At 43.9% G+C, this 24,190-nt stretch overlaps 1 protein-coding gene across 3 annotated transcripts in view; it reads right to left on the bottom strand.

Moving 5' to 3' along the window:
• Positions 1-24,190, bottom strand: part of mrtfab (myocardin related transcription factor Ab) — a 57,448-nt gene extending 33,258 nt beyond the window's left edge. The window contains exons 1-3 of one of the 3 annotated variants that reach the window (XM_080021533.1): positions 23,858-24,190; positions 23,472-23,531; positions 17,638-17,820 (exon numbers count right to left, since the gene is read on the bottom strand). In XM_080021533.1, coding sequence (XP_079877659.1) covers positions 17,638-17,758 — 121 coding nt within the window. In that variant the 5' untranslated portion in view covers positions 17,759-17,820; positions 23,472-23,531; positions 23,858-24,190. Of the gene's footprint in view, positions 1-11,745; positions 12,064-17,637; positions 17,821-23,471; positions 23,532-23,857 lie in introns of those variants that run through there. The other 2 variants (XM_080021536.1, XM_080021535.1) reach the window with 2 other exon arrangements.

Raw genomic sequence — 24,190 nt, 5'->3', positions numbered from 1 at the left:
GAGAGAGAGAGAGGACGGAGGGAGAGAGGACGGCTGCGGAGTCAGCCGAGAGACTGAGGCTGCTCTGGTTGCAGCTCCTCCTCACACACACACACACACACACACACACACACACACACACACACACACACACACACACACACACACACACACACACACACACACACACACACACACACACACACACACACACACACACACACACACACACACACACACACACACAGAGAGAGAGAGAGAGAGAGATAGAGTTCTCCAGCTCAGCTGTTGCCATTCCTTCACTGTTACAAGCCAAGTGGCGGTGGTGGGGGGCATGCATTTCTCAGTCTCTACCTCTGCTTCCCCCCCAACAGCATTGCTTTTAAGATGGTCTGTTGATAAACACTTTGGGGATCAAATGCTTTACATCTTGGCATGATGATGTCACTCGAATGCGCTTAATGTTTGTCAAAGTTGCAGTGCAGCATCCGATGCTTTCCATCTGAGGCCATCAAGTTGTATCAGCTCTAAAGAGCTAAAATTGTTAAAGACCTGCACGTGCCATTTTAAAATATCAAAGGATTAAAGGGAAAGCTTTGGCTTTTAGTCTGTGGGGAGAGCAGAGAGTGAGTCAAAACAGTTTTAATTAGTGAGACGCATCCTAATCCTGTCCAAGACCTGATAGCCTCAACATCCACCCCCAACTAACAACCTCCTGTTTTAAATAGTAGGGCCAGCTGGCCCTAAGGGGGCTAAATTCAGCTTGGTATCACCTGTGTAGAGTTACTCACACACAAATGCACATTCATCGTGAGGATGATATGCATGCAGGCAGACGCACTCATGCTAAGTGTGTGTGTGTGTGTGTGTGTGTGTGTGTGTGTGTGTGTGTGTGAATTATGAGCCATGACATAAGCGCTTATGCTAGCTTTATATACAATGTCAATATGGCCAATATGCAGCTATAGGAAATAGCCGGCCTATTAATAAAACAAAAAAGCGCAGAGTACCGATGGCTGCCATTAGAGTTCAGCACTCTCCCACCAGACAGAACTCCACAGCCCCACTGCCATTGCAAAGGGTGCCTGGAGGCTGACCGTCACACCACGGAAGTGAGCCACCAAGAACGAGGTGACGCCTTCAGCAAACAGCAGGTTGAGACCACAAGAGGGCATGGTACGAGTGTGGGTAAAGTCCAGCTGCTGTTATGATTCATGGGCTGGGCTGGGCTGGGGAGGTAGCGATGACAATTCGCACACAGACACTGAAATTAAGGCGTGCCTTTGTGTGAAGCTTACCTCAGGCAGACAGGAAACCCTTCACAAGTTCGTAGTTTCAATTGTCAACAATAGCGGTTTGATTGTTAATTTAGGAATAACAAAAGGTGGACGTGGCAAGTGGTTACCTTGATATTGTGTTCACAATGAAATGCCTTAAACATGTCCGCACTATTATTGCCACGTTTTAAAAGGCCACCTCCAGCCAATTTCACTTCCTGCTTTTTTTGGGGGGGGGGGGGGGGGGGGGCGTGATACTGATAACTACAACCGGACATGGACGTGGACATGGCACTCTGTGTGCCCAGATGACAGAGAGCAACACGGAGAGCTGAGCCCCCTCCCTCCAAATAAAACAACTAAAAACAGTGGGGGGGACGGAGCACAGAGGAACCAGGCACAACTTGTAGACTCAGATTCAGATTATTTCCTGCCCATAATGCATGGAGAGGGGGTGATCAGGGAGAGTTCTCCAGAGACATGGAGAACATGTCCCCATTACACATATTCCATATCCCATTCAATAAGCAGACATAAAATAAAATAACCTACATCTAAAAAAACCCCACATTGTCTTGGCACGGCGATCGCAGGCAACCCTTCACTAGCACGCCCATCGTCGGTGCCGTCGGAGCTGCAACTAAATCTCCATCCACGCCATCCATCTGTTGCATCGCTGCGCGCATATGTCCACATACTCTACATCCTCATTCTCGTGTGCGCAAGTGAATGAGCTCCGTCCGTTGCTCCCCATGGTCCCATGGACGAATGGGGGTGGGAGGGGTTGGGGGGGGAATTCGATACTGTGAAAGTATTGCATATGGTGGCAAATATGGCGATAGTCGATATTGTCGAATATCGGCCCACGCCTACTATCTTGGGTCAATAGCGGAGATGAAAAGTGAACTACAGTTTTTCAAACTACAGTTTTGAGGTGGAGGATTTATTTTATATATATATACACAGTATATATACTGTAGATTGAACAGATAAGCTGACTTGCTCAATTGACTTGCCTTCAAAATGCTGAAGTTACCCACTCGCAAAAGGTAGAACAGGTGAAGAAATAGTTTTACTTCCTGTTGAGTGGCCAGCTTGGGTAAGAGCTGGTAAATGTCTTTTTTGTTTTTGTTTTTGTTTTTATATGGCCTTGAAAGTAAAATGCATTGACATAACCTAATTTATTTACATAGTCTCCTACCCTTGACCTTTACTCTTGGGTTAGTATTCTGGGGCTTGTGTAAATTATGCTATATATTTTCTTGTTATATATCTTCTTATTTTTTAATAAAGATAACCTCTGCTACATAAATATTACAGTCAACATCATTATCAAGCACTGAGATGCAGGCAAGTAGTATTCTGAACCTTTACCAAAATAAATAAAATCTGACAGTGTCCCAGCTTCTGGCACATTCCAGGGCTGCTATTGTGGGCTTGCCTCAAATTAGCCATGCATTTACAGTATATCTTAATACTGCGAAGAAAAAATACAAAAAACGTTATGTATAAGCTAGGGATACAAATTTAAATGAACCGCCTTAAATCGATAGTTGTTAACCTTAAACAATCGCAACGGGGACCTACGCGACATTTTGTGACTTGACGCGATTCCATTTAATTTCATTTCAAAATGGAGAAGTGGAAGGCAAGACTCTCTGAGCTGGTTCACAGATACAGGAATATTTACGACCCGCCTTTACGCGAATTATATTATATTATACATACTTATATTAATATTTAAACATTTTGCCATCCTCCGCAACGGAATGAGTCAGATATTACGGAGCAGATCAAGTCTGGTGCAGATATGGACAATGAGAGGCTAATAAAATTATTCAACATGACTAAAATTATTATATACAACAACAGACAGGAAATAATTCAGTTTAATATAGTTTATTGGGTCACCATAGCAGCATATCGCTTGTATGTTTTGCCATTGTATTTCTCCCTCGCTTCGTTTTTTCCCCTCCTCCATGCCGTTCAGAAAGTGCCGTTATCCCCTTTCCGTCTACCGTGTTCAATCGCAACGCAGCATTAGTTGTTGAACAACAACGAGAAGCTCCCGTTCCTATGCACAGCCATGTTTGTTGTTTGTCGTTGTTCCGGAAGCCTCCATCTACTTCTACTTCCTGCTCCACTGTGCATCCCCCCCCCCCTCGACAGCCCCCTGTCGTTCTGGTGGGTACTACCCCTTGCTGGCTGGGCTTTCCCCCCCCTCAAAACGCCCTGCGCCCTACAAAGACTCCTGTTGATACAATTACATGTGATTGTTTAGTTCTTATCGATAAGACAAAATCTTAATCCATTAAATTGCATTTTTCTTATTAGCAATTAATCTATAGTCAATTAATTGTGAACATCCCTAGTATAAGCACAAGAAAGCAGGATAGATTATTTGTAGGGTCTAGCTGATCGAAAGAGCAGAGCACTTCCTGTGGATGTTAATCAACGGAATACTCCCTGTGCTTGCTCACGGCTGCACTTGGGTCACCATGCCCCCTGATAATACCATTAAAAGTCAGGGATTCTTTAAATTCACCGTGTTTAATCTTTAACTCAGGAAATCGCTTAGTCTACTTCTGCTCAGTGGACAAACTAGAATATGAAAATGTTACATACACAAAAAAGAATAATCAATATCTCAACCACAAAGATAAACGTTTTTTTCATTAAACAAAGCTATACTCCTGCAGCCATCTGTACATTAACATTTAGGGCCATACAGGTCTAATATTTGGGGATAAAACTTAAATCAATGACCATAAAACTCATTCATTTATCAAGGACAGCTGAAATTCTCATGCATGCTCCTATCCCTCTGTGATGCAGTTTTTTGTGTCCAACGAGAGCTCAGAAGGGTTTACATTTTTCGACTCGCGTGACCATTTTCAATCCGTCGCTACGACCAGAAGTCACTGTTGACAATTTACTGTCAAGAGAGCTGAGCTAGTGCTCAGCTTAATAAAGCTAGGCATATTCACTTCCAAAATCTTTCTTGTTTTATGTATGAATTTTGCTTGGTTATTTATTTATTTGGGGCCAACTGTAGCACTCAGATTAACAAGACTCAGAATAACAACAATGAAGCACCTATTTAATAGGTGAGGTCTAAGATTAACTACAAAACCATGAATTGTTTCCTTGCGTTTTATCTTGGTGGTATACAACATAGCAGGGCAATGGCAAGAGAATAATGTGAAAGTGAAGGTAGGGTATTGAAAACAAGTTTGGTAAAGTTGTGCCGCACATATGCAAAACATTTCTAGCCCATGTCACAGTGCCCTCATGTCCCATATCTCAGAATATCTTGTTTTGTCCTGAGAGGAAACAGCAAGCATCAGGCGGAGAAAAGGTGCTTCGAGACCACTTACCTGAAACAGCCAGACATGAAAATGCAGGAAACTCTAAAATATGGCAACACTACTGTACCTTTCAATGCCATTTGGCCCACGAAACCCACCAGAACAGACAACAACACAACCAGACTCGGTGCTAGTGTACCACAAGACACACCAACTATTAACATTCCAGAAATGAAAACAGAAGGTGTTGTCCCCCTCTCTGCTTCCGTTTTGACCCCCCCGCACCCCTTTGGCTGAGGAATTTACCAGATTTCACTGCTGCTGCGCCTCAGTCTTATCTGGCTTACCCCAACAGTCAACAATTGAATCAGGGCTGGAGAATAGGGATATAGTTTTGGGGGGAAATTAACCTTTCATAATAGTTTCGAAAGTGAATGCATTGAAAACACATTTTTATGTTTTTGTTTGAACTAGTCGAAAATATGCAAATTGCTTAAATAACTCAGCTTTGTGTATCTTTACTTTGTGCTATAAACAGTACTGAATGCTTAAACCGATTCACCTTCGTTCAGATCCTTAAAATGAATCACCTTCTCACTCGGCCTTTATTTGATTTGGAAAGTTTATGATGGCGGTTTAAAGCTGGATTCAGTTTCGTCCACAGATAAGGTCATCGTAGTCCACTCAGGTAGTCCAAAGTTAGAGGAAGTTACTCAAATGCCAAAATAATCATAGGCGATACAATACATATTTATTTTTTTAACTGGCTCGTGCTTTTGAAAGACCTGTTGATTTCGTCAAATTTCACACTCTAAAAATTAGTAAAAATCTTTATCTTCTAACTTACACATTTTTTGTGACATTTTGAAAATCCAGACAAAATAAGTGTACATTGGAATTGGTAATACCTACCAAACCAAACTGAAACTCTAACACCTTTGAGAACAAACCAAAGAGTGTGGTGGACAGTTATACCCCTAAAGTCTAAATTCTCAAATCATAATGGGAAACCTTTCCAAACCACCAGCGAGATGCTGGAAAACACCTAGTGGGTTCATTTAACCAAAGACTGTTCTTGCAGGTTTATTGTGAGGTCAGTCTCTATATCTAAAAAGAAGTTTGTTGAACAAAAACCAACATGGGGATGCACAGATCGCGATACCCATATATGGTCAGATATTAAAATCACAAATTTGTACACGAAGCATAAAAACACCTCAGATACAACGATAGATGAACAAAGCTCATGAAAGAGCATGAAGTAGCTGCATAGAATCCCAAACTCATGTTTCATTTTTGGAACTCAGTGACTGTATGTTTGCATGCATAACCCTGCGTACCAAATTAGCCAATAGTGAGTACTTGGTAGTGTAAACGCCAAAGGATCGTGGTAACGATTGATTTCTGATTCCTCTAAAGGCTGGATTCTGCTTCTCCGTCTGCATGTAAGCAAACAGTGTAATTCAGATGTTGTTTGCTTTTATACCTGTACAGATTTTATCCACTGGGGGGCAGTGTCACATTTAGTAAACCACAAAAAAAACGTGAAAGAAATCCTGTTGGTTTTTACTTTTTTTTGTATTGTATTTGAAAATTTTACAGCCCAAAAATATGGATATGCAAAGAGAAATCCATGTTCGAACCCCATCTGCAAGTCGCACTTCGATCTGCTAAATTTTCATTTTCCCTTTCGAACCCGCCTTCCTACAGGAAGTTGAACTACTCAATCCTTCAGCTTGGTTGACGAGCAGGACAGCACACTGCGCACTGCGCACTGCACACTGCACATATTTTGGAGGTGTGCGTCGGCTCCTCTGCGAGCCTCTCAGAGCTATGCTTAACCATAACCCCTTCGCTGCGTAGCTCCGCAGAGACGTTTACAGGTACCTACAGAGAAGCATGACACACACCAAAGGTTTAACACACACCAAATACAGGCCGGTCTTCCACAGGGTGGCCTTGTCTGACCTGCAGACGGTGAAAAGAAGTGCTGCTTGAGTGAAATCTAAAGCTTAGCCGCAACTTAACAAAGAGAACACTTGTGCTATTGTGGGGGGGGGCAGCATCAGTTTAATATGCTCATATGGTCACTTACATCACAGTAGGGCCGTCTGTCCCTCATGGTCAAACGCTGTTTGGTAAAGCGGCCTGTGAGTCATGCAGCTGTTCGATTAAGAGAGAGTAGCCTGGTTACGGTCTCATTAAAACTCTAATTTTAACTGTTGAGCGACAGAAAGATGAGCTGAGAGATGTAGCAAAGAAGGGCGTATTGTGCAGAGAGAGCAAGAGAGCGAGACTGGCAGCTGTTTACATCTGGTTACAGTAACCAGTACTGTTGGGGCAGGTGGACGGAGGAAAAAGAAAAGAACAGAGAGAAGGGAGGGGGGCTTTCCCTGTCTAGCGGTGACAGTTTGACCGTCTTGTTACATAACCCGAAACAAAATTGTTTTACAGGGAGCAAACCGCCTAAACTCATGCCCTACTTACAGAAATAAAGAAAAAACCTTCTCTCATGGCGGTGGAGTGCCATGGAGAAATTGGGGGATGGACAGAGACAGCCGGGGTTGATTAGCACCACATAGCGAATAGAGAGCGATGAGAGAGAGCAGAGGATGAATGGAAGTGTTGGCTCTGCATGTGGGCAGCACGTGTGTCTCAAAGCGAGGGAGAACAAGCGTGTGTGTGTGTGTGTGTGTGTGCGCCCGCGCGAAAGGTTTTCGTGTGTGTGTGTGAAGTGGGTACACGGGGCTGCGAAGTTCCCTGGACATTGGGGAGGAGGACAAAGAGGCCCGTCACGTGTGAGGTATGCCGGCGGGAGAGTTTATGAGCGGGTCCAGCCGTGGAGGTTTAATAGGCGCCGTTTAGCGAGCGGATCAAATTAACTACTTTTTATTTTTTTTAAAAGTACAACGTTAATAGGTATGCTGCCAATGTTTTTCCACTTTAAGTCCTTTACGGTTTGTCGCCGCCTCTCCGCTCTCCTGCTAGCCCAACCCCCTCTACTTCCTTCCTAGTCTTTCATCCCATACACACAACTAAAGGCTTTCTCACCACAATGACGTGCTTTTTCACATTATAAAAAAAAGAAAATTCTTATAACTTGGATAAGAGATGCTGAGTCAAAGGACTTTGAGTGAAAGGAAATAAAGGAAAACAGACACTGATGTGTCTGTCCAAATGCTTCCAAGACTCGAGAAGAATAATTATTTGACTGAAAGAAAATAAAGGTTTTCGTCCCCACACTGATGTCAGTTCAAACAGGCATGTACTGTAGTGAACGGGGGGTGGGGAGGCTGCATGTGATGAAGTGAGAGGCTCTTCGAACCTTCCCTCGGTGAACCTTCCGTAGCAAATCAAAATCTGGATACTTCACATGACAGGCCCCGACATGTTACACTGTCTGCACTATTTTCACGTGTGTGTGTGTGCGCACATTTGTATGAGTGAGAAACGGTTTTGCAATCCTACATAAAGATGTGTGTGTGAAAAATACTATGTGCAATTTAACAGTTCTATGAGTTTTCGTGGTGTGTGTATGTGTGTGTTTGTGAGAGATAGAGAGGAAATACTAATGTGTGCCATTCAGGGAATTTGCATGTTTGTGTGTAAATGACCGTCGCTATAATTATTATTATTATTTTTTTTTGCATCAGTGTTTGTTTATGTACGATACGGGTATACCATTTGCCTGGCAAAGTCTTTTCTCACAGTGTTATTAATAGAACAACTCCCAGTGCATACCTCGGTGCCTCTGTCACCAGAACAAGATTTAATAAAAATAACGAGAACCCAGGCGGCTCACAATGACCTCGGCTGCATTCGTCAGCTGCCATGTAGCGTACACAACACTCACAAAGTCTACCCAGTGACTCACCAGCTAATAGCTGCTGTATTATTGAGACCCAAAAGTGTACAGGATTGAAAATCCTCCAGCAGATATATATCCTTGGTTTTTGTGTGTGTGCATATTGTAATGGCAGAGTGGATTGGTGAATGCACGTGTGTATCCATGTGCTAGCGTATTGCGCACCTTCATGAATTCAGCTTGCAGCTGCGCTGGAGAATGTGCAGAGTGTGTAATGTGTCTAATGTCTATGTGCTTCCGTGCGCCCACTTGTTGTTTTGGTTTTTCTGGTTGGGGGGGGTGAGAGCGTGCGCTTCTATGTGTATGTTTGTGTGTGAATGCAAGTGTGTGTGACAGTGTGCTAAAAGATTGCCCGGCTACAAGAGTGGGCTTGCAGCTGCGAAGGCAGAGCATTGGTGTTAGGAGCAGAACTTGACGGCATTTCTTACCTGCATTTGGCTGATAACACGCTCTCTTTAGCTTAGGGCTACACATCCTAAGACAGACTTTGGCTACACTCTGACTTCTCATTTTCCAAAGGAACTTTATTGGATAAGGAATCAAAGCAGAGCGTGTTTATGTTGAAATGCAGTACAGGCTTGCACACGGAGAGGGATTACAATGCTTGTAGCTGCATGTCCTCAGTGACACGGTCAACTTGTCAAGACTTTTGTGTATTATGCGTGTGTGTATGGGTCTGTGTATCCATGTCCCTATGAGTCACGCAAAGACGATTGGGCATGAGTAAACCGTACCACTGGACACATGAGAGATGTTAGACTGTTCATGGAGAATATTTACAATTGCATAAATACATTCTGAAGTGCCACTGCATGTTTATGCCAGTGTGTTTATGCGAGCAAGCGAGCAAAAGAGAGAGAAGCTGTTTGGGTTCACCAAAACTATGGAATTTTGTCTTGTTTAGATCAGGGCAAATTTAATATGCGACTACAGAGGTGAGCACTGGTTCTCTGCCTAAAACAATCCAGTATCACCAACTAAAAGTAACAAAGTACTTGCAAGGGTTTATCCTCACTTAAGAAGATTTTAATAAAAAAGGAATAGCATAAAACTCTTAACACATGCACACTCTACGTCTCACCAGCCTCCGGTTATTCAATTTCCATTACTCAACTGGTATTTATTCACAGTAGAACCTCATTTATCCAAACCCCGCAGGAATGACGGTGGTTCGGCAGCATTACATTTTCCGTTGAGCGAAACAAATACACTGGAAAGACGTTCCTGAATCAATGCAGGAGGTTTATTTAAACTCCATCAGTCACAAACATACAAATACCCTACGTTATGTACTTGCAGCATGATCCATAAACTTCAAATGTATACGCCGACCTCCCAAAATTAAACATCTGATAATACAACTAATCTGCAACTGTATTAGCAGAGAGCCGGTAAGTTTCCAATGTGCATTTGACAATTCCATCGATCAAAGTAGCTGGGAAAGGGAAATAGAAATCAAATTCAACAGGCTGGTGTATTTGAATAAATAGATAAAATTCCACTCTGCACCACTCTCCGCCAATGGAGAGTGGTGCAGAGTAGTCCGTCTGTTGTTTCTGTGTTTGATTCACCGGGTATTCAATTCACTGTGCCGGGGTTTACCTATGGTCTCCCTCGCTTTTTTCTTCTTCCTCCCTCATTTTGCCCTCTATTTTTTTAACCTTCTTGTATGTCAATGAACATATACAGTTATACACACTAATGTCACACTGTTCTTTCTGCTGTGCAACCCCCCCCCCCACTCTCCTCAATCACCGCCTCTTCTCTTCACTCCCACCCTGAAAGGGCGACAACGACATAGCGAAGGAGAGACAAAGAGAGGGAGAGAAGGGCCTCCACTGCTGGCAGCTTCCCATATCATTACATAACAGCACCAGCTAGCATACAGAGTCACTGCTGTGCTGCACTCGGCAACGCTGCACTCAGCAATACATTCCCGTGGTAGCCCATGCTGCGCGGTGTAGGAACATTGATGTAACCATATCATAATAATAGCTTGATGACCCAGAGTCTGCAAGGATTTGCACAATTTAATTCAGATGCATCGGTTAACCAGAATAAGAACTACACTCAAATGAAACATAGTCAATAATACACATTTAATGCAGTGTCTCAGTCTTTCACCTTGATAAAGGTGAGACTGCTATTGTCTGTTCCGTCTTTCCAGACTGTTCTACTCTCCTCTCTCTGTGGTTCGCTCGCTCTGAATCACCTGACCACAGAGCAGCTGTGACAGTCCTCGCCTTGTTATATTTCCCTTAATTGTAAGGGGGAATAAAGCCCCCCCACCCCCAACACACACACATCCAGTAGGTGAAGCTAGGACACACTGGGGGGTGGGGGGACTGCCAGACTTACTGCCAGACTTAGAACTGTTTGGGGTTTGGGGTTCCTGCCAGACTTATGACTGTTTCCTGGTGTGGGCAAGCCTTTACCCAGTTGCTGCGAATGCGGGGGGGTGGTATTAGCGCTTCATATTCTGGATATAATCTGTTCGGAGTCAAGCGGGCAGGTCATTTAATTTTCTGGGAATCTGGAGCGCAGTCTGTGATGTCTCTTAACCTACTTTTACAGCCTGGAGCTCCGGTCTGATTCAGCAAGCCCGGACAGCACTCTCCACTGAGCCTGTCTGGTCTACGAGTCCGTCCTGGGTGCTGCAATTTTTTTTTGTCCTGTTCTTGGGAAAGCGGCTCTTTGGAAGGAGCCAACTTTCAATGACAGGGGTGCTGTCAGGTTTTGCAGAACAGCCCTCTCTGGATCAGAACAGAATTCGGATCGGCCTCAACTGACCATCTAACCTGTTATGCCTGGCATTGCCGGAGCGAGAGACAGGCCTGTCCGCACTACCTGTATCTCACCCCTTCCCTTTTTGTTCCGTCTGGGCCGACACCCTACTGAAAAAGTGTCCATTCAACCTCTGAGTAGAACAACATTGACTCTTCACTCCGACTGTCTCAATTGCCGTGGAGCGCATTAGCTGAACAGGATGCATTCTTCAGCGGAGATGAGATAGATCTAGATGCTAGATTACCGCTAAAATACAATGATGTTGATTCTTTTGGTTCCAGAAAGTGGAACTGCGATATGTAAGATTACTCTTCTTGCTATGCCTTTTAATTGAGATTACAGTGCAGTGCAAAACTTGAGATTACAGTGCAGCCCTGTGAAGCCTCCTATGGTAATAAAATACTTGCTCCCAATACTTAGTTGGGAGCACCTGGTCAGGAAGGTTCAATAGTTTTGGTTGCAGCAAGTATATCACTATGTGTGTGAGTATATCACTCACACACACATGACAATGCAGAGCAGACTTTACCTGATTGTATGGTCATATCTTTCTGTACCATGCTGTGGAGAGCGCTTCACCTCATCTTCTACTCCACAGGTCCATACGTCCGATGACATGTATCTGCGTGTGTGTTGGGGAGTGAAGAATAAATAGCTGCCGGATGGGGAATAGTCCAGGAAATAGCAGAGGCTGGTCAAGTAGCGGGAAAAGACCAAAATCCTCTCTCTCCTGTCTATACAGACTGGCTCTCCACAAGTTCCTGCAGAGGTGCTCACATTTCCCTTGCTGCTGGGCTGCACCCAGGTCCCCGGGGCCCTTGCCTGTCTACGAGTGTGTGCACGCCCAGACGGAAAGGGCGTGTGCAGGTCTATGTTGTGGGCTGCCAGCGTTTGTGTGAGTGTGTTTGAGTCCTGTCCCTTAATGCTCCTTGGAAAACAACTAGGTCCAAGCCTAGAGTCCCAGCCCCCAAAGGTACTTCTTGCTTGCTTCTTGCTTCCACAAAGACTCTTTCTTCCACAAAGGCTAGGCGTCCAAGAATCAATTCTCTTCTTCTTTTATTCAGTTGCAGTATGTGGAAAAATCCAGAGGACTATACGACAGCTGGCCTGGTTGGCTCAACTCTACTCCACTCTCGAAAAAGTAGTTCCAGCGTGGCTGTCTGTTCAAGCTACTATGATTTCCCTCACTTTCTGCCTTTTTTCTCTCTCACTGAAGTTATGCAATACTGCCTTCTCAGATGTGACTTCCACCCCCCCCTTCCTCCTTCCACTTCTGCCGTGGAAGGAGGCCTTCTGCTTGAGACCCGCTAGACCCGCCCACACTCGACCTCAGACCCTCGCAAGCTGCCGGAAAAACTTCCAAGTAATCTCGAGTGCATTATCTCACTGTGTCCACATGGGCTCTCTGCGAAAATGGCTTGTTTTGCCCGCCCATCAGGGTTCCTCATGATGGGCGGGAGTTGTCGTTAATGATATGTAAGGCCACTTAGTCTGAGAGTGTGCAGTGCTAATGTGACCCCTCTTATCTGCAAACTAAATTCTTTAGTTTATTTTATTTCAGTGTTTTTCCTTCACAACACACACACACACACACACACACACACACACACACACACACACACACACACACACACACACACACACACACACACACACACACACACACACACACACACACACACACACTACGAGCAGCTGTCACCAATGCCCATCCTGAAAGGACTATGGCTGTACACACAGGATTGTGTGCCAACAATAAATCTCCCATGCCAGGTCTCTCTCTACCAAGGAAGGAACGATGCATAACCAACCGGTTGCATAACCTCATAGTGATGAGCGATAGAAGATAAGATAACCTATGTAGGCTTTACTCTGTTTCCTGCAGTGTATATATTCAAAAACAGAGGGGAATTCTTTGGCAGTATTCACGCTCGCCGTGTGAGATCGGCCAGATCCGGCAGTGCATGCAGGAACGTGCCCAGAGCTCCTCTCCAGCAGAACACACAGAGCAGATAGAATCTGGAAGCAACAGGCTCCTACGGGCAAGGGGATATTTCAATTCGGGAGTGGTGGCCTGGGGCTGTCTGTGCGCATGTGAGTGTGCATGTGTGATAAACACTACCCTGTTAGTGCCATTCACTTCTCCTCTCACAGGGCTGCTTGTGTCAATTCACTTTTCTCTCAGATTTGCATGCAAGGGAAGTTACTGTGTATGATGCCTGCCACTGTATAGGCTTTTTAGAGTCAATCATTAAAGAGTCAAACCCCACCCACCCAAAATCAACAGCAGGTTGAACCAATGTGTCCCAGAAAACAGGAAGGCCGACACTTACTGAAGAACAATGGTGTGTGTGATGATGTGGCGTGTTAGCAGCAGTCCAGCTGCACCATTCCACTGCTACAGGTTTATTAGATTTATAGCAGAATGTTAAGTGTGCTTACAGGCTAATTTCATCTTATATCATGTTGTTTCTGTTTACTCTCCATCACATTCCAATCAGTTTCAAGACGCTGCTGTATCGATAGTACTTCAATAGGTGCCGTCACCGGATTTATATTTCTTACAAAGTCTGTATAAACTCACTGAAGCAACGGAAAGCATTTCTATATGCATTCTACGATGTTTAAAGCCAAAGTTGTGGTAAATATGCATTGTTTTTATGATTTAACATTGATTGCCTATTGGGAAAGAGAGCAATTGCAGCCTATCTAGTTATCTGACAGATGTAAAATCAAATCTCCAAGGCTTCAATGGGAACTCTATGCAGCTCTGCGGGGGGCTGGCTGCATGGCTCTTCCCATCTATAACATAATCATGGAAAAAATACTGATGTACTCTAGTTTTAGTGTGTTAGCTATGGCTGTCGTTTCAGGTTCACATGTTAGGCGCTACACAGAAACCTCATACCAGCATCGACAACCATATCTGATCAGTTTCTTCTAAATGTAGATAAGTCACAGGATCGGCTCTTTGAGAGGCTGTGGCAGGGCAAATGGATTAAGGTTCTGAGTGTGATCTGTTCTAGATAGCCGCAAGCGTTACAGGGCACTGGGATCAACGGTCAGGACGAGCACAGTTTAAGCTGACTCTATCCTGCTTAACACACCGAATTGTCATCGCTTTCAGGATCAGAGACCTGTGGCAAGTCTACCCTGCTGTGTATGAATCAATTTGTAGAAGTCGAGCTCTAAACCTTAAATTTTCAAGTAGGGCTGGATTGAAGTAAGCATATCTAATGATGACATTACATTTACAAATAATAGGAATGCACTGATTGTGAAATTCCATTACCTACGATAAAAATAACAATTTGGCCAATAGCCAACATCGGTGTTTTCTGACTGCAGCATAACTTAGTTTTCCGAGGTTCAATGAACGCAGCATCACTTCCTACTTCGAGCACTGCAGAGACCCGTGTCCGTGTCTTCTAAAATCATTTGTGGATGGCGTTCGCTCGGAATGTTAAAAAATAATAATAATAATAAGATGCTAAAGTGGGTTGCCAAATATACTTTGGTGGCCGTTAATATACCTTGTGTAATATATATACACATGTGTTAATTATACATTCAAGTGTTAGAATGATATTTACATAGATGACACAGCGTTTTTAGTCCTTACTTTGGTTATGTTATTCCAAATACAAAGTCATTGAACTTTTACCCTTTTTGTCCCTCTGCCGTTTCCGTAGTCCAAGCTATGATTTTAGCCTCTTTGTCCTTCCTGTCGCTCCGTATTTCCTTCTTTCGTTCGAGTGGCTTTTTGAGTCATCCTTCTCCTTGAATGGGCCGGGACAGTCAGTGTTTTAGAGTGGGAGCAACACAGTTTTCTTACCGTAGTTGTAGTTACATGATTGAAGCAATGATTACTTAACTTTGGATGTACTCTTGTTAAAGAACATTTTGTTGTGGACATATTTTGTTACCTGTGGAACTTGAAATAAACCTTTGTTCATCTTTTTTTACACCAGAGTCATGTGGAAGTATTTTCTAAGAAGAGCGCAATATACACAAATAACCAGCTGTTTCAACTACCACCTAAACGACTGTCAGCTCCCACATGTGGGAAACACTGGATAAACATCGGCCACTGCCATCTTATTTGCTGATAGGCCAATGGCAGTCAACAAGGCGGCTGTATCTGTCGACACCGATGTACAGTTGATAAATCTTCTTCTTATCGCATTCTTAACAAATAATTTACAGTCACATTGAAGTACAGACTAAAACTCCCTCCAATAACAATAACTGTCTCGTGACACAACCTTACTTATTTTCATGAAAACGTGACACCACTGAAAGATGATAGATGCCAATGTTCATTCATTTACAGCTGAAGCCTTATTGACCCCAACACAGCACTAATAGACCTGCCAACCTTGGGAAAATATTTTGAGTACCACAATAGTGTAACAGGGAGTCTCTGTGGTGTTTGAGTTACTGCAGCTAAATGACTCCATCAGTAATTCACACCGTAGCCGTCTCGTAACGAGGATCATCACATCGTATGCGAGCTACTACAGCTGACTATATACAGTATATACAAGGATAAGGATAAAGGATACATTTTAAGGATATATCCCTTTAAATGCATCATCTTGTAAAGTTACCAAACATGTTTACCAACTAGAGGTGCACCGATTGCAATTTTCTTGGCCGATTCCTATTTCAGATTTTTCCCAAGTCTGACCTGCAGATTCAGATTTCCGATCTGCTGTACGTCAATGACAAAAACATTGCGTGATCTGACGACGCTCATGTGACTGAACAGCTGCACATACGGACTATAGCTGCAATTTTCATTTACTACAATAGTGAGATTGCTGATTTTGACACTTGTGTGTTTAATATTGTTGATTATTCACTATGGAACAATAATAGAACATGAAACTGTCACAGAGTTCCAGTAAAATACAATATGGGACTGCCACCAAGTTTCAGTATAATGCAACCTGTAACTCTCATTGAGTTTTCATAGGACACAACATATAACTAACATGGAAATGTCCAGTTCAAACTTCAAATGAAAGTCTCTTTTACTTTTAAGTGCAAATCTACATTTCTATTATATTTATATGGTACTTTCAATTCAAAAATAAAAAAATAAAATGAATGGCCGACTCTTCTCACTCTCGTTGACTGGAAGTCCTCCTTTGCTCCCCGGCATTAAACCAACTGAATTAAATTGAGCGACTCGTTTTACTGAGTGACTCGTCAAGAACCGAGTCTCAAAAAAAACAAAACCTTGAGCCCCGCTGTGACAGCAATAGATACACAGCCTGTACAATTTTGGTATATTGTCATAGGTGAGAGATATATAATTTATTTAATCTTCTTCATTCTACCTTGAAGTACTTCCAAACAGCCAACATTTTCTTTCACTCTCTTTTTTGAGCGTCAACTACGCAATGACGTTACATTAAGTTGGTATCGGATTTGAGTATCGGAGCACCTTGGTGGATGATAAACTACCACTGCGCTCAGTGTGCTGCGTATCAGTGGATGTGGAGTGAGTGTGTGAGGGGAGGGGTTACAGAACCACAAGTACAAGGTCGTAGCATTTGGTCTAATACGAGGGATGCCGTTTTTTTTGTTTTGCATAGTTTCAGCTGGCATTTCATATCTGCGGACTCTGACCAAGAATTGCTTAGTTGGTACACAAAATCTGTGCAGGTTGGAAGGTCTGCAGGATTGATTCAACTTGTGGGCCTTGTACGGTAAAAAGCCAAAGAGCGAAAAGACAGTCATACATGCTCACACACATACGCTTGCCCTGAACACATAATCTCTTCAGGACTATCTCCTTCATCTTCAACCCCACCTTCCCAGTGGAGCGGTAAGCTGTCCAATGATAAATGACAGAGCTGCTGAGACAGGTTTTGACATTTTAACTTCTGCCGCTCTCTCCTCCCTCCCTCCTCCCAATGTTTCAGGCCTCTGATTATGTAATATGTCCTCCATGTACGCCTTTTGGCTCAATGGAATTTTTGTTGGAAAAGGTCCACGTCTGTGAAAGATGCTATGCTGAAAACACAAACTTAAAGTTCAAAGCCGAGCTGTTACCCTACAAGGTCTTTTTTTGTGAAAAACAAAATGGGAAGGAAGTCTCAAGGTTTTTACCCCCCTTTTCGATACCAAATGAAAACACAGTGAAACATCCGAGAAGCCTTTAAAAGAAAATCTGACATTTACTTTTTGCCATACAAACTTTAACTCTTATTTTTTACCAACCCTTATCAAAACGGCTATGAGGACCTCACACATTAAAATTTGAAATATTCCATTTGAAAGCATCTTGACAGCTAGCCCCCAATAACACAGCCGATTTGACAAAGACGGACCACTTTACCAGCAAGATATGATTGACACATGAAATGGCGAGGAGCTGTTTGACAGCTTTGACCGCTTGACCCGGGCTCACCATTTTTCCTCTCCCTCAGTGGCAGCACAGGGGCGGGTTGGAGGGTCAGCTCCTGAAGCTCATTGGTCACCGCTTCGCTCCGAGGGCTTGGGGCGGAGCCTGGTGTCCTAGGGACTGCCATGCTGCCGAGACACAACTCCTGCCTCTTCTGTGGATCCAGTGTTGCCAGGGTGATGGACAGACCTGTGGCAGATTTGAAGGCATTCAGTCAAAAGTTGTACCTTAGAAGACCCTGTGTGCTTACTATTTTCAGTGATTGGTTTATTCACTGGTTTGTTTAATGAAAATCTGATACATGATGAAATTGCACAAAAAATGCACAAAAAAATGGACCAGGATCTGGCTTTTGAGCAGGTAAGATGCTAGGATGGCATCAGTTACATAGGAATCAGAAGATGGAACAAGCCCAGAGCAGATGGAAACATCTCATGACAAGGGCTCCTCCTGTGTGTGTGAGGATGGGTGATTTAACCTGTGCTTGTTGATTACTCTGATGAGCAACAGGTGTACAGCCACCCCGGATCCTGGGCACAATTAACTAGACCGAAGACAGGTGTGAACCTTTTAAACCACACCACCCCCTCACCACAAGCCTTTTTTCCCCACTTGCACTGAAAGCCATAAATCCACTGGCACTTTTCCATATTGGCGTAATGTGGGAAAAGGAGTCAGTGTTGATGTTCCTTAAAAGTCATTCCATAAAATTCCCTTCTCTTCCCCTCATATCATTTCTAGGAAGATTCCGGTACGGCTGTGAATGGAAGTGTGTGAATGAAAGCAGTAACATTCCCAGGACAAGCACGTAAAGTAGGAGTGGACCCGAATCCGAATACCGGCAAAGCACAAATAGTGGGTTTTCACGAACATTTATTTCATACAAATATTTCATTGGTTTTTCAGGAAGAAAAAAAAAATCAAAAAGATTTGGAAAAATGGTGAGTCCGATCCGAACCGTGGCGCATGTCCAGTCTCTACAGAGACAGGTGTTGTTTGTTTGTCTCTTAAAAATGTCACTCAGACCCTCAACGTCTTTTAGAGTTAGGGATGGAGGGGGGTACTACATGGTCATGTCAGTTCCGGAAGTATGAAATGCTTCGAGTGCGATGACATTGGGCACAAGCGCCTAGCTTGCCTGCGATCAGGGCACAATTTGCTCACCTGTCTCCCTCTCTGACGGTACCGAAATTGCGGGGGCCAGTGATGGGGTGTCCGTTATCAGCACACCAGAACACTGTTTTCATTTTATGTCTCCTAATGGAACCAAAAGAAAATGTGTATGGAACCAAACCGCGCGTAATGGGGATACTTTCTGTGTGACTTTGACCCCCCCCACCTCTAGTGATTGTTTTAACCAAACCTCCGTGCTGCCCCCCGGTGAGATCCGGTGCTCTGGCCCGGGCAACGGTGCGCTGTGCGGGGGCATGTGCTGCTGGCAGAGCCCAGAACACCTGTAGAGTCCGGTCGGAGCCTACCACTGAGCACATGGAGTGGCGCTCGGTGTATGTGGACGTATGCAACATATATGAAAGTTTGTGACATATATGCGCAACATTTTCGTAAAAAATTACTTTTTGCTGAAACACTGCATATTTTTTGAATGTTAATTTTCAGATTCAAACAATTACAAGGCTTGAAGTTAAATCAGTCGACATTGTACTGTGACTGATGTTTTTTTTCCCCTCACAATTCAATAGCTAAATAAAGATATGTTATTCATATCAATTCATGCATCAATTCATCTCATTTCATCCTAACATGTAGGCCTGGCCTACAGGAAAGAGCAGTTTATATGTTGACTGTATCCAATGTTGGGTTGGTCATACTATAGAAAGATATATTGCTTGCACTTAGTGAATAATAAAGACGATTAAGAACTTTAAAAAATATTGCAATCGCGATATCGGTCTAAAAAAATGCAATTTGATCATTTTCCCCAAATCGCTCAGCTCTAAAAGAGACTCCATACATACAACACATGCATGCACACACACACACACACAAACATGCACATGCTGCGTTTAACCCATCCTGGCTTGTCCTTCCTCCGGGGGCACAGCCAGGAGCAGTGGACAGCATTCGTTGACGCGCCCGGGGACCTGGTGATGAGTGTCCATCGCTGGTCAGATGATGATGTGTGCATGGGTTTTTTTTTGGGGGGGGGGGGGTCCTTACTGACGTTAGGTGGAGGAAACCCCATGTGAGCATGGGGAGAACATGCAAACTCCACACAGAAAGGCTGAAGCTCCTTAACTAGAAAAGTTACCCTATGAAACAATTTTGGCTGGAGGAGATTTCTTGGAGATACCTGGAGTACTTTTTTGCAGGCTGCAGCTTGTCGGGCAGCTAGCACCAGAACACAGTCTCTCTTGTGCAATTATGGAACCCTCAGACACAGGCAAACTCTTACACTCCAGAACACAAGCAGGGGAGGAGGAATTCAAGGCTGCAGGCTTAGGATTAAGTCAACCAGTGAATATGCATGTTTGCACTTTTTTTGTGGCTTTTCTGGTGACAAAGAAAGGGGGAAATTTCCCTTTGTCAAGAGTTTCCTCCACTCCTTCGCAGTCAAAACACGGTTTCCTTGCATCGGCTGAAAACTGAAAGTTGAAAACACGCACGCACACTCACTCACAATGTGAGCCGGGTGGCCTTGATCACGGAGATGGCAAACACTTATGGTTGTTTACAAAGCCAGAGATAGGGCCCACTGCCCTGTCTATTGATCTCCCTCTCACTCTCTGCAAATGTGTGTTTTGTAGCAGTGGGGTGCTGGCTGCGATTCTGTTATTACCACACAGCGGGCGCGAAAACAATGAGGCAGTGTTTGTTGGATGTGTTAAGTCTTTCTCTCGCTATCAAATGCGTATGCCCTGATGTCTGCATGCCAGCATGCACTGACATGGTTTGGTCCTACAGTCTACTAGTCTATTTTTTAAGCACTATCATTTTGATTTTTAATTATTTTTAAATCAACGTCTGCATCGACCTAAGGGGAACATCTCCAGATTAGGACATTTAATTTGTTTGTCTGTGGTGTAATAAGTAAACAGAGGTTAGGTGAAATAGATTTGTACTTAATCAGATTTGACTAATCACTATGCAGCGGACTGTGATAATCGGTCAATATCGCTCCATTTAAGTGTGGCACGTTAGCAACAGATAGATTGTTGACATTGCTGTGACATCAAGGGCTGGACAAATTCTCCCATTTCCACCCTACAACACTGCCAAATTAACATTTAAATCTCAGACTCACAAGAAGCGGGAGCCCCATGAAGCTCCAGCATTTTCTGGTATTTCAATTTGACGGCAAGGTCTGCGACGCTGAGCAAACAAAATTGGCTCGGCGTCGAGTCTATTTCTATTTACGGGCATAGAAATATCATATTACCACAAAGGCATTAATTAATGCTGACATGCATCTCTATTGTGCTGTTGATTACAGTATCAATTGAAAACCATTCTTCACTGCTTCCGCTTATTGTTGTGGGTTGATTTGGTGTCAGCAAAGCAAGGATAATCTGTCCTCACTTTGCCTGTTGGTCTGATTGTACAAAATGCCAAGTGGAGGGAATCTTTAATGTCAAATTATGAAAAGATTGATTGTTCATTAGGTCTGAATTAATGACTTTGGTCTGAAGTGTGAAGTTATTTGTCAGGGTGGTGAGCACAAGGACCCTTATGATCCCCAAAAATCCTTTATGTGTGGACAAATGACAAAGGACAAAGGTCTTTGGGAAGATGTTGCAAAGCGAATAGGGCCACTATGTAAGCTATGTAGTTACACGGCTTCTAATTGTGTTTCTAACCATACTCACATTCACTGTCGACCTATCACCAGACAACAATTCCCAGAATGCAAATGGAGGGGTCCTCCCATCCATTTGCATTCGAGAAATTGTTTTCTCGGAGCACCCCTCCATCGCTGCCTCCCGCTGCTGACTGCCAGTTCTGCGATATGATTGAGTGCATCTGCCATGTGAAATGCTGGTGGATCAAGTAGCCTCGACTTTATAATATTTATCTAATATTTAGAAATCAAATTCAGTTTTTAAAATAAATTGAGCGATAGAAAACAACTTGACGAACATAAATCTGCTATAATCTCATTTTGGACGAAGAAAAATTCATTTTCAATGTTTTTCCACGCACAGCCAATAGTACAGCGGTGTGAAATACAGATTGGGACATGGCGAGTCACATAAATAAAAATTACTTAATAGGGGTAACAAGGCTCTATGTTTAAAAGCACCAGCAACAGGAGGTTGCTATCATTTAAACAAATTAAATAAATAAAAATAATATGTAGTAACACCCAATAGTACCACAAAGCGGCTGATATTCAATCCATAAAAGGAAATTGTGATTTGTTATTATGTTAATTTGTTATTTTGTTATTAAGTGTGGTGAGATTCAATCGGTAACTTCATTATAACTGCCTTTGCATCCAACTGCTTCAATGTGAATGCTTTGCAACTCCACTGGCTCATGTGACAGTGTGGCATATTTCCTTGAAATATGTAGGACTCCTCACAAAGAGTGCACGGCTCTATGATTAACATTAGAAAACGCAGATTTTAACTGTAGTGCATTTTTGTTATCTGATCGGGACAATTTACCAGAGTTTGGGTTATTACATGGGGTTTGGGTTGATACATGTCTATAACTGGCGAAACTCCAGAGATCTCAAATATCAGCCCAATGCCAGGCAAATAAGAATGGTCTGTAGCTATGTATGCTTCTGAGATGCTGCGATGCCAGTAAAATATCTTCTCCTTCAGGGTAGCTCTTCTGTTGAGAAGGGGGAGGGGGTTGAAACATACCCTGAACATTGTGCTGCTGCACAATGTGAGGAGGAGGGACACCGTGTTCTCTGGCATTCCTCTCTACACGCACACGCCTACACTCGTCTCTTGGATATGTATTGCAACATGATCACACAGGTAGAAACACACCCTTCTTTTTTTCCATCCTTTCTTGGAATCACGACTCCACCATTGATGGATAGGGTTACAGTTCCTGTGCAGACAGAGACTATTGCATATGGGCCAACAGGTAAAACAAAAAAAAAAACAGACCAAGGCCTGTTATAAAGCCATTATAAACACCAGCCACAAGAAACAAAAACACCCTTTGATGCCGAGTTCAGACTACAAGATTTTAGCCTTTCTACTCGCCAACAGGTTTTTGAAGATCACCGAGCAATGCCCCTGTTTGGAGGCAAATCATAGCGCAGATATCAAGCAGGTTTAATATCTGGTCATGTCGGGCTCAAATCTGGAGCGACGCAACGAGCTACAGCCAATGAGAGCAGACACGGAGTGGGGGGGGGGGGGGGGCGAGAAGGAGAGACTGAAGTGCACCGGAGCAGCAGCCAGAAAGATGCGACATACCTATTTTACTTTTCTTCCCTAGGTTTTTAATATTTCTTATTCAAATTCTGCTTTTACTCTTTTTTCGTTTTTTTTACAGTGATCAACAATTGAGAAAGGTAAAAATAAAGATTTCTGTCCCACACATGGTATCACATAATTTAGTGTCACTTCTCATGCGTGCATCCTGACAAAACGCAGTTTGGAGACCCAACAGACTCGTCTGGGACTCCTCCAGGTGAAAGACCTTGTAATGTGTGACCCCTGTTGCCGATCAGTCACGTAGTGTGAAACCGCACGACTTCAAGATTCCCGATCAAAAGACAGAAAGCTGTGTAGTGTTAACTGTATAGTGTCAGAGTGTGTGTGCCCATGGCATAAGGAGTTTTGTCGCACCCACGGCTGTGAATTAGTTGGCATCTGCTCTGACAGTTTTATAGAGAATGCAAGCTGGTTCCTTACCTGTGCCTAAATCTTTGAGAGGCGGCTTTCCATGTCAGTAGGAGAGACCTGGGAATTGTTCTGTTGAAAAAGAGGGCGGGGGACATAAACAAGGACTCGTGATAAGAACTACTTCACTGTGAACCGGGCGATCTGTTGTGATCCATCACTCGACCGATCTCTGGGAAGAGAGCCACGCGGCACATTTAGAGTGCAGTGGCGGGCACTGATCGTTCGAGCCCACAGCCGGATCCACCGCGTCGCGGGAGGCCTCCACAAAGATGTCACGGGGCAGAGGCGGCAGCGGCAGCACCGCCTCCGCCGCCACCACCACCATCACAGCTGTCACTGGCCAAAACAACACAACAGCCTCTCTCCGCTATCGTTAGCCGATCGTCGAAACTCACCCTAACAGTCAGAACGGCGACTCAAAGCAGGGCTCCCCCACTGGCTCAGACGCACACCCGAAACACGGAAACCGCCACACTCCGCATCCCCGGCTCCAGACAGACTGCTAAGTTAGTTAGCCGTTAGCTTGCTGTGCTAGCGAGCGCTGCGCTGTAGCGCGGCTAAACACCAACAGTGCCTGTCACTCGCGCAGCGGCTTCGTAGATGGCGTCAACTTAAGACAGCAAACTCTTTTTTTTTCCCCCCCACGCAGGGGCGCGAACTGTCCCGTGGAGATATCAACGTGTCGCTCGCATACTCTTCGCGGTGGCTGCGTGTCGTTCGCGGGGGGC

Source organism: Zeus faber (assembly GCF_960531495.2).
Source record: "Zeus faber genome assembly, chromosome: 20".
Classification (NCBI taxonomy): domain Eukaryota; kingdom Metazoa; phylum Chordata; class Actinopteri; order Zeiformes; family Zeidae; genus Zeus; species Zeus faber.
This window is presented reverse-complemented; position numbering and strand designations above follow the sequence as displayed.